This window comes from Pinus tabuliformis, chromosome 5_2, assembly GCF_031772625.1.
Source record: "Pinus tabuliformis cultivar Carrire ecotype Pingquan chromosome 5_2, CPIR1, whole genome shotgun sequence".
NCBI classification, from domain to species: domain Eukaryota; kingdom Viridiplantae; phylum Streptophyta; class Pinopsida; order Pinales; family Pinaceae; genus Pinus; species Pinus tabuliformis.
In genome coordinates, this window is record NC_142306.1 from 115,781,513 (window position 1) to 115,793,556 (window position 12,044).

The 12,044-nt window shown below is 37.2% G+C and overlaps 1 protein-coding gene across 1 annotated transcript in view; it reads right to left on the reverse strand.

Moving 5' to 3' along the window:
* The window catches only part of LOC149157766 (T-complex protein 1 subunit zeta 1), a 156,098-nt gene that overhangs the window by 24,923 nt on the left and 119,131 nt on the right, over nt 1-12,044 (reverse strand). Inside the window, exons 8-9 of the mRNA XM_089435995.1 lie at nt 10,736-10,850; nt 10,515-10,601 (exon numbers count right to left, since the gene is read on the reverse strand). Coding sequence (XP_089292121.1) covers nt 10,515-10,601; nt 10,736-10,850 — 202 coding nt within the window. The remainder of the gene's footprint in view (nt 1-10,514; nt 10,602-10,735; nt 10,851-12,044) is intronic.

The following is a 12,044-nucleotide window of genomic DNA, read 5'->3' on the forward strand; positions in this document are numbered from 1 at the left end:
CTTTCAAACTCACTATCTCTGCGTCCCCTCTCTAGCTCGAACTCTTCCGGCAAAATGTTGTTGCTCTCTAGAAAGTCGAACTGCCCAAGGAAATCAATCGCAGGTGTATTCCTCCATCTACCCATCGACTTCTTCTTATAACATCTAGTTGGGACTCCAATGACCAATATTAAAACATAATCAATGGCTGGGGTCATTTCCTAGTCGATCCGTGTGAGTTTCTAGAGAAATCTCATCTTCTCCGTTAATTACTGTTAATCAATCATTTTCCCTAAGTCAGACTTGAGAAAAAATTAATTACTGATTAATTAAATTAATTAAGGCATTTCTAGGTGGATTTTCTTGAAACCTTTTCTAGGTTATGGAGTCCTCGTGTTTCTTAGCCTTTCTGACAATTGTTGAGAATAGAACACCATCTGATGTTACAAAAACTAACATTATCATCATGAATTCCTGCAATATCTTTCCAAAAGCAGATAACCAATAACAAAAAATATTAGATTTACCTCATCATGATAGCTTTCTTATCAAGGCAACATCCTCATGGTACATCTTCACACGAACCTTCATGCATCAGAGTGCCCAAGGATGGAACTTGATTACGAAGTTACAATTTTTCTATATTGGATGTTGATCACAATGTGGAAAAAGTCGAAGTCGGGATTAAATCGGCAAGGGTCCAGAAGTTGAAAAAGTCGTTAAAGTCGGGAGTTTTTTGAAAAAGTCAGCAAAATTAAAAAAATACAAAAATATTCATTTTTTAAAAAATCCCGACTTTTTCAATAAAATCCCGATTTTTTCAAAAATAAAAATAAAAAATCGTTAAATAAACTACCTCATTCACGATTTTTTGGAAAAAGTCCCGATTTAATCCCGACTTTTTCAACTGGGAAAAAATCGGCAAAAAATCGGCCGATTTAATCGGCCAGCCAAAAAATATCACATTTTGGGGATTTAATCCCGACTTTTTCCACACTGGTTGATCATTATTCTATATAATCTGAGAGGAAGTCTTGATCCATTATTCATTCTAGAGTAAGTCAAGCTCATCTTTTCGGCATCATATAACCATACAAAGCATATTTTATGACCAACTTCTTTTCACAAGATTTTGTACATATGAATCCTACCCAAAAGATACTTCAAGTATGCATTCCTATGCTATCATATAATCATCTAGATATATGCCCTAAAATGAGCCTACAACATGACCAACTACATACCTTCATCCTTCTAGAGTATTGTTTCCATACAATATGAAATATATGTTAACCTTGTCATAATTCTTCTTCCAAGAACCTTCCAAAATGATGGTTCTTATAGAAACCATGATGATCCACCTTAGCAAGAATGACTACCTCTAGCATAATGTTAGATAATGCTTGGATGAATAATAATATGCAAAATGGTCCCAATCTTCTCAATTTTAAAAGACCTCGATGATTCTCACTAAAGCAAATCACGTAGACTCTAAGTATGCTACTATCTCATGCTTCTATCTATGATGCCAACAAAAACCTTCTAGAGTAAACAGTGCATGTTATTCTAAAGGAAAGACCAACTTCCTAAAGAACATGACAAGGAGGATGCCTTCTTTAACAGTAAATATCTTTGACATCTTCTTTCTTTAGCTTCTTCTCAGGTTCTCCCATCTCCTCAGTTGTGTGAGCTTCACTTCTTTCCTTTCTTTTGTTGTTCTGTTTGTTTGGACAGTCCCTCTTAAAGTGTCCAAATTCATTACATCCAAAGCATTGAACCTTGGACATGTCTTGCTTCTTCTTGGACTTCCCAAACTTTCCCTTCTTCAGCTTCTTGGTTCTTGCAATGAAGGCTTGAGACTACTCATTTGATTCGATATCATCCTTTGCCTTGATCCTAGTCTCTTCCAAGATGCATTGAGCCCACAACTCATAAAAAGGAGTTGAGTCTTTCTTAGAGTAGATGCTCATTGCAAAACTGCTCCATTCTGGTGGCAAAGCATTCAGTACACATATGGTCATCTCAGAATCAGAAATTGTTTCCTCGAGCCCCTTCAACTGATCTCTTATTTGAGAGATCTTCATTAAAAATGAGGCCATAACCTTGTCCTTCAATTTCTTCATTTTATATAGATTATTTCTCAAAGACATCTTTTGTCCTAATGTACTTATAGAGTACAAATTTACTAGCTTGTCATACATAGCCTTGGAAGTCTTCAAGTTAGCAACAAAGGGAACTAGATGATCCTTAATGGATCCAACAAGGATCCTTTATGCCCTTCGCCTTTCTTGTATTTTGCTAGTTCTTGAATCCTATCTTTGCTAGGTTCAGTAACTTCACCGAGGAAATCTTCCATTACTTCATGTTTTGTAAGTGTTAGGTCAATTCATTTCTTCCATGCTAGGAAATTTGTTGAGCCAATGAGCTTATTGCTTACCTTGTAGAAAGGACCCATAGGACCTTTAGATTCAGACATAGAGCAATAATATGATACTTACTTGTCAACCAAGAGTCTTACCTTTTCTGATGATGTCTCCACTATCCTGAGGCTTTCAAGATCTTCAATGATGTCTTATAAGGATGTTTTCCAGGTAGGTTAGATCAGCAAGATTCAATCCTGCATCAGCTAGCTACTAGCTACAATTTCGTTCCTTAGTTTCGACCCTGCAACTTTGATCAACGCCTCTGATGTTGAAACTGTTGTAGAAACCTTGGATATGGTACAAGATAATCCTAAAATAAATTCCTCCTTTGAGCGAGGCTGATCTTTCCAAGATCAACGAGGTCAAAACAAAATATATGGTCTTCCAGTAACTTGAACTGCAACTCAATCCCCTACAATTTCACCCTCCCTTGTAGCCAAAAAAACCTTAAACCCTTCGTATGTCCACTAGATGATCCTTCCAGTTGACTTCTTGTTCACCTTAGCTCTGATACCATGTTGGAAAATGCAATGTGGTAGCTATTAATTTATATTTTCCTTATTCCTTAATACTTGCTTGTGAATCTTATTTTTCTTCTTGTGTTTCTATATTTGATCATTTTCATCAAACAAATATCATGATCAAAACAGTAAAGACAATGGAAATAGATATTAGGCTCCAAGTCAGGGCAAAAACCCCTCCAAGGGGGAAACCTAGAAAAACTCTTCTCTTCTTATAGAATCTGCTTCAAATGAGACAACAAAGACCCAAACCCTAGACCAAGTCTTCCAAGTACCAAGTCAACCCTCCAAAGAGACCTTCCAATTAGGTCAAAGTCAAACCAAATCAACCAAAGACAAACCCTTCCAGAGTTGCACAAATCTCAGAATTTCAACCCCCCTGCAACAAGATTTCGGACCTGCAGTCACTACAGAAATTTTGACCCCTACAACTACTCTAGAAACTCACATGTGTGAGAGAAAATGCCCAAAAACTCATCCTCTTTCCTTTGCTAGGGTTTTCTCCTTGATTCCTTGTCCTTTGCTCTTCTTTCTTCTTCTCTCTATTGCAGATCAAACTTGTTGACAATGTGTGTCAAATGAGTTCAAAGATGTCTCTATATATAGCCTTTCCAAGAGGTCAAATAGCCCCTCTCTAGGCTAATTTGTCTCTGTCAGGGCCAACTTGTGCTAGGAGGCTTCCAAGATTTCCCGAACTCAAAAATAAATTCTTTTACAACATACATTTTGCCCAGAAGGGTCTTATAATCAAGATGTTGACTCTCTTGACTCATGACAATAAATCATATGACCTAACAAACCCTAGAAGCATGAAGAACATGCTTTTACCTAGAAGACCATCAATAATGAGTATGAAACCCATACTTTAAAATAATCACTTTTTCTTTTCATCTTTTGTTTGTTACACAAGATACATGTTGAAATGAGTACAATAACAATTATGACTACTAAAACTAGTTACATTTCCAACACTTGGAACCCTTCCCCTTGTCCTTCTTGGCCATACTAATTAGAGCCAGGTTCTCCTCTCCATCTCCCTACCTATTGGCCTTTAGACTCCTCCTGAGTCTCTTACTAAATGCAAACATACCAAAGCCTCTCCCAAGCAAAAATTCCCTTAACAAATGGTTCCCACAACTTGGGAAAACCATTTAGTGACACAATTATGAGCTCCACATCCTCCACTTTCTCCCCAATGGTTGAAAGTTGATCTCGTGTCTCGGTGATCCTCATGAAGTCACTAGTGACAGTATCAAACCCTGACAACTGGATGAATTTGAGCTTGTTTCTCAAGATCATCTTCCTATTCATGTTGTGACTCTAGAACAAGTCTGTTAGTGCCTTGAACATCTCCCTAGTTGTCTTCCTCTTTGTCAAACGAGGGATCAAGTGATCCTTCATGGCATCTATGATGACTCGCAGAGCTCTAGTGCCTTTTTCATAGGTTGCCAATAATGTTGCATTTATTGATTGTTGAATCTCCTTATCAACAATCTCCCAAAGCTCATTCTCTTTCAGCATCAAGGTAACCCTTGCCTTCCAAGGCAAAAGTTAGTTCTTCCATCCAACCTATCCTCAAATCTCAAACTGGTTGTTGCCATCTCTAGATTTGATAATTATTGTCTTGTGTTAAGTCCTTCTAGCACCCAAAAGAAAAGTTGTTGATTGATAAATCTGCTAAGATCTCCTGTGGGTTTGTGTTTTAGTCCTTTAAAACACCCAATAAAATTATTTTTCTACCAAAACCCTAATTGGTATCATCTTCCTCTCTCCCTATAAAGAATGACCCACAAATCTCTAACATCCTTTTCATGGGTTGCCAACAATGTTGCATCTGTTGGTTGTTAAATCTCCTTCTCAACAATCTCGCAAAAGGTCATTGTCTTTCAGCAACATGGTAACCATTACCTTGCAAGGCACAAAGTTAGATGCTCCATCCAACAACCTATCCTCAAATCTCACACTAGTGTTGCCATCTTTGGATTTGATAATTATTGCATTGTGTAAGTCCTTCTAGGCTTCTAGCACCCAAAAGAAAACAAGAAGTTGTCAATTCATAGAACTACTAAGATCTCCTCTGGATTTGTGTTTCGGTACTTTAAAACACCCAATTAAATTATTTTTCTGCCAAACCCCTAATTGGTATCGTCTTCTTCTCTCCCTCTAAAGAATGACCTCCGTTAATCTCTACTAGAAAATTCATTAACTCTATTGACATTGTCCTTGTACCCCTGTAAATTTTTTGGATGTTGTAAAACTCACCTGTCACTTGTGCCCCCACACAGTTGTCATACATCCTTGGTGACTTGGCAACTCACACAGTGGTTACTTTCTTGCAACTCATACGACCCTTTGATTATGTAAAGTCGCATACGGTCGTAAAGCCACATAAAATTTCCTGCACAACTTTGATGGCCACTCGATCTGACGCTCGCACGTTGTTTTGTAGCTCTATACTAGCTAACGACAACTCTATTTCAATTTTCGCACTATACATTTGTTGCTCTAACGATCGCGACTGTTGACAGCCACCAATGGCTATTACACATTTTATAATTTGTATTTCATTTAAGCCTTTGTTGTCGAACATTGTTGGTCATGCCTTTTTTACTATTCCACTTTTTTCAACTTAGTCCATACCCTCGTGCGGGTCCGTATTTTTTAGACACCATGCATAGTGATTTGTTATGGAATGTGTAGTGCCAATATATGATATGCCCCCTCATGCAAATACAGAAAGACTAATTTATGTGGTGTGGAATGCATTGAACACCCCACCTCATATGGCAACCTCTACAACTAATCCAAAATGGTACGATCCAATAATATAGTAGCCTCCTTCCAAATATAGAGAGGTGGTGAAAGAATTTATGAATATTGTTAATAAAAATTTATCTTTGTATATAAAAGAAATCCAACATACATTCCTAGTTTGCCCAAATTTCACATTGGCAATGTATTTTTGCTTTACATGCTACTTTGGGAAATAGGCATAAGAAAAAGGATCCAATTGATTAGGTGACACTCCTAAATTGCAAGTATTTGCCACATGATTACTTTCAATAATTCTTCGTTGTGAGATGAACTCGAGCACTTATTCTATCATCCATTCAATGAAGAGAAAACTTAATAAGGGTCCTTTCCATAGCAGAAAGGATGTTATATGTGTGGATGAGATGCCACATCTAACCAGCCTTTTTGAAATACCTATACTTACTGTCATCAAAGAGGATCATATGCTTGAGAGATATGATGACCTAATAAGCCTATTGATCAAGGACCTAAGCAACATCCATGACGATGAGGATGCAATAGACCAACAAACTTGCTGAGGAATCAGCTATAATGTTTTTCCTATATCATTTTTAGAAATGACATAAGGCAATTTTTGAATTTAGTGTGTACTTGGTTTATGACTCAAGCTATTAACGAGAATGATCATGTTCATTGTTTTTCTAATTGCATGAGTATTCAATGTTCAATGAGAAATGTCAAATTATCAATTGATTAATCATTGCATGGCAAATGTTTGAAAATTGACTCTGAAGTTGAAGTTTGAATAACTTGATGATGGGTTTTATCCAAAATGAGTATGAATGATTGATAATTTACTCATTTATGTGGGTGTGAGTTTAGTTATTGTTGGGCATTGGATAAACCAACGCTCCCACTGTGTTTCGTGACATGGACAAACCACCTCTCATGGATCCTTATCTCTGGCGATGTGATCGTTGACTAACACTTGCGGGTTTTGGTCTAATGGCAATCGTGATTCCCAACAAGTGGTATCAGAGCGTAGGTCACGAGTTTGATACACACCTGGCTCACGTTAGGGGGGGAGATTGTTGGACATTGGATAAACCAACACTCCCCGTCTGTTTCACGACATGGACTAACTGCCTCTCATGGACCCTTATCTCTGGCGATGCAATCGTTGACTAACACCTGCAGGTTTTGGTCTAATGGCAATCATGATTCCCAACCGTTATAACTCATGAGACTCTTTGAAACATTAGGCATATATATATATATATATATATATATATATATATATTCGTTTTTTTATGCGGTAGCTCCGGCATACACTACTGGAGTGTGTGCATTTCTCTTCCATTGCATGTTTCTTTCATTGCCTCACCTTCCCTCCTACGTGACATGATTCTTAACCATGCCTGTGTTAAGGTACCTAGACTGATTTTTCATGCACTAGCTCCTCAATGCTTTTATGTCAAGTATCAACCTCCCAAACAGCAATTATCCACACAACATAACATTGCAAATAGAGAGTTACTTAATAAATCAACTAGAGACATACACTCATAAATCAACTAGCTTTCCATTATAACATAACTAGATTTTGATTAACACTTTTTTCTCCTAACCTTATATATTAACATGGAGTGTGACTTTACAAAACTCATTTGTCTTGTCAGAAGACATACACTCATAAACCAACTACATTTATTTTAAAACATAACTAGATGTTGATTAACACTAGCCCCTCAATGCTCTTGTCTCAAGCTCCAAACTCCCAAATAGCATGTGACCTTGGCTCCGATACCATATTAATTATTCTCGGATAACATAACACGACAGACAGAAAGTTACCTGAGTTTATTCAAATCGGCAAAGATGTACAAAACTCGTTTGTCTAAGAGACACACACTCGTAAATCAACTAGCTTTGCATTAAATCATAACTAGTTGCTAGTTAGTACTTTACTTCTCCTATATTTATTAACATGGCATGTGATTTCAATATATTATGCCTAAAGTCACTTTAGTATATAAAATAGCACCTAACAGAAACATGCGATGACCATTAGACTACCTTGACTCTATCAATGTCCTTGTACCCACATCCATGAACCCTAGCTAACTGCCCCTCAAATGTGATCATCAATAAACTGATATTAACAAAAATGCTTCCTTGTAACATGGTCAACCTTACAAATGTTGCTTTATGCAACCTATGGTTTCATAGCATAGTGACCTTCAATTTGTCTCTTCCCAATATACATCAATGCAAATCTTTTAAATTAAATATAATTAACTACACCCTGCATTTTCCCAACTACATGAAAACTACATATTTTTTTTCTGTTCAAATAGCTTAATACTGAATTTTTATGAATACACAAAGCACTTCCTTCCTTGATGAGAACTATTTTTTTTCTATAGTGGGAAAACCAAGCATAACTCAGTTGTCAAACAAGCAGTGAGGAAAGCCATCTCTGGCTGCTATCCGCAAATGCAGGTTGACTCATCACCGTCATTCAAGGAAAACCACGCCACCTGGAATGACCCGATTGTGGTCCGTAAGGGGGCAGGCTTTCACTCTTTCCAGATGCCTTTGGGTCTTGTGCCATTAACCTTTACCTTATGTCCGACGAAGACTAGCTCCTAGGCAAGCAAATTATGGTTAAGTAACTTAGTTTTCATTGATGAGAACTAAGTTACTTAACAATAATTTATTATCAAAAATTACAATTTCTAAGCAAAATTTGGAAGATATTATTTCATTTTGTTTATAATGTTCCTCAAATCATCACTTCATTAACCAATCCCTAGGCCTTTGCCTGCTTCCAACCTCAATTTCTTCTCAACTGAGCCTCTAATACCAAGTGAGTTATTACTCTCCCACAAGCTTAGACAGGGATAGATAGGAATGAAAGAAAATGGATTCATACATTATTAAGTGATGCAATGTCTCTCTACATAGTAGGAGACAGGAAAGTACTTACTTGCCAAATACCTAATCTTACTCCTGATCATAGTTTTAAAACTCCGACTCGGCCGAGGATCGACTCCAAGACTCCGAAACGGTAATGACTCGGCTGGCTCGATTTCAATGACTCGGTCGTTGTAAAAATACATTAAATATTTATTTTTTTTATAAAAAAACATAATTTTAAAGATTTTAAACATAATTTTAAAGATTTTCATTCATGTTTCCAAACACACAGCATTATAATATAGATGGAAGACAATATATGATCAAAGTAGGTTCATGAACCAATCCATTATATCAAAATGGTACCCAATGGCAATACATAGTCAATTGTCATACATGATCAAAGACTCAAAACAAAAAACACATAACCAAGACAACAAAAGTAAACTGTGACGAGACTCCAGTACTAGTACTACAGCTACTGGCTAGTAGCTACTACCAGAGGAGCCAAGATCATGTCGATCAATCTCTGGATCATCATCAGAGTCGGACAGGGGACCCCATGGCTCCTCCTCATCATCATCATCTCCAACTGCAACTGTAGAAGTGGTACCACTAGCAGGCTGTGCAACAGCAACAGATGCAAGCTGAGATAGAGTAGATATGCGGCTCCACTTCTGTCGTGGCTAAGCAGAGGAAGCACCTACAACTGGAGTCCTTGCTGGCTGTGACACTAACGCTGGTGGATTGGGATTTGCATTCAACTGAACAGCATGTTCAAGTTCAACTGATGTCTTGATATCTAAATCTAAATCAAGATCCTCATCAGGATCAAACTCTGCTGGACGACTCCCCACTACCCAATTTGATGTTGGATCAATGTCTTCCAACACAATGGGATCTGAATCAAGTCTTTTGTTCAGCAAATGGTTTCGTTTGAGCCGGAGGTTGTATTGGACATAAACTAGATCATTTAACCATTTTTTATCCAAACGGTTTCTCTTCTTTGTGTTACTTGGGAGCAGGAGCGAAAACGGGAGCGGGAGCGACATTTTCAGAAGCACCTGGCTTGGGAGCGAATCCCAGAGGAGTTCGACAACCAATGTCACTAACATCAAGGTACATAGAGGGATTGGTGCCCTTGATTAAATACGAGTTCCATACCCTAATACATGACAAAATTCAATGGAAACATTGCAATCCTCCAACCCTGAAATCCTGAAAAACTGATAAGTCTGCTGGATTTTGAATGAAATCTAAAATTCTACTTTCTCCATATGAAATCCAATGAGGTCGAAACCACTCTCAAACATCCTGAGTCATTTCATGGTAATGTTAAAAATTTAAGTAAAAGGATGAAAATGAAGATTAAGGAGAATGTCACTTTTACTTTAAGAATTTAACATTACCATGAAATTTGAATAGCATATCAATAGTAGAGAGCATTTGAGTGTGTTAAATAGGGTTTGGGAGGGGGGAATGGACCCCAAATAACATTTAACTAATTCATAAAACACATTGGAGTCCAAACCAATCAGCAAACACTTCAAAATTTCATTAAAAAAATGTCAAATCGCTGTTTTGATGGGGTTACAAGGCACTGGTTATGACTCAGCCGAGTCAATACGGAAACGGTTCAGTAGGCCGAGTCAGCCATGACTCGGCCGAGTCATGGCTGACTCGGCCTACTGAACCGTTTCCTCCACCGAGTCACATTTATGGGCAATGAAACGGATCAACTCGGCCGTTTCCGTTTCGAATCGGCCGAATTTTAAAACTATGCTCCTGATTACATCACTTATTATAAAACCCCTAAATAAGATTTATGACCTATTTAGGACCATCATCTATAACAAATGTACCCAATTCTAATGATTTGTTCGAACTGAACATAAATTAATGAAAAAATACAACATACCCCTTCTCTTGCAAGAAGATCGAGTGACATAGGATCTATTCCCTTTTGATTGATCACAACAAAATTGTTGTCAGTGCCGTCACAAACCTGAAAAACATAAAAAGTAGAACATTATGAAGTGAACTTGAGATTTCATTCTTGTCTGACTCAAAATTTGCTCCCACTAAATTATCATAAGGATTTGTAAAAGTCTTAACACTTCCTAAGGTTAAACAAATTACTTTCTTCTTGAGGTTAATGATCTTTTGAATTTTCTCATCTACTTGTCTTCTTTCTGCTAAAACCATTTTCTCCCTCTGCTCTGCATTTGAGTAAAAGAAACCTGCATTTACTTCACTGGAAACAAGACACATATTAATATATGAAAAAACAGGGTTCAAAAACTTGATTAGCACATGACAGAAGTATTTCATGGAAAATAAGAACCAATTCAATAAATCTTGCAACAAAGCATAATTAAGTGAAAAGTCAAAATATCATTAAAAGCAGCATTTTTTATTCAAGAAGGAGAATCAAATCAAGATCAAACAAGGGTGGCACAGCACAGCAGATTCAAACTGTCATAAGGATATGTATGTTTTATAAGAACAAAAAAACTGTTAAATGTTTTTCTGCATACGATTCGGGCATTAATTTTCAGATATTGCTACAAAATATACTTAACTAATCAAATCAAGATGCTTTTGAATGGCAATCTTTGGCCAGTTCAAGCAACTACAAACTAGCACAAATTTCTAGGACTATTAAAAAAAGAAAATGCACAGAACTGTTTTATCATTATGTAACTTATCAGGATAGAATAGGATGATTAAGGTAAAGTAAAGATCTTCGAAAATAGAAAATAATGCCCCTAGTCAACAGACCATCACAGTAAGGTCATGAGCTTGAGTATGATAGAGCCACAAAGGGGAACCCATGGAAATCTTAAAAAGGCAATGTACTTCCCAAAGGCTAACTTAAAAAAATCTTCAAGGGAGGACTGCTAATTACACAGGATGTTTGGAGCATCCCATGACCACGGATGGATGGGTTATGGCCTTTAACTAACAAAATCACGAGTTAGGATGGGGTGAGACTTGCAAAAGTGAGGCAAAGATATTCAAGAAGGTTCTGCTTCCAGACCTTCATTTATGCCATCAACTAATACCAAGCTCAAAACATGACTATTGGTTGAAAATGTATCCATGATTATCTTGGAGAGGGAGGACTTGAAACAATCTTGAGTGAGGGTAAGATGCTCTATTGCAATAAATGGCTGCATACATATCCAATGCCTCCTACTACTCAGCATCCCTGTTTCACCTTTGGCAAGTGTATTCTTCCCACCAGCAACTGATTGCGTTGGGAAATGCAAGCATTCAACTTTCTAAGATTCTTTGGGACAGCTTATAGTAGGATGGATCCTCAAATCTACCACAGGTGGTCACTAAAACTCATGATTGTTGTACAAATAGGTTAATTGTTTGGAGCCAGTAAAGTATTATTTGTTTGCACTTTGGCCCCTTGTTTTGTGTGTGCACTAAATAACAA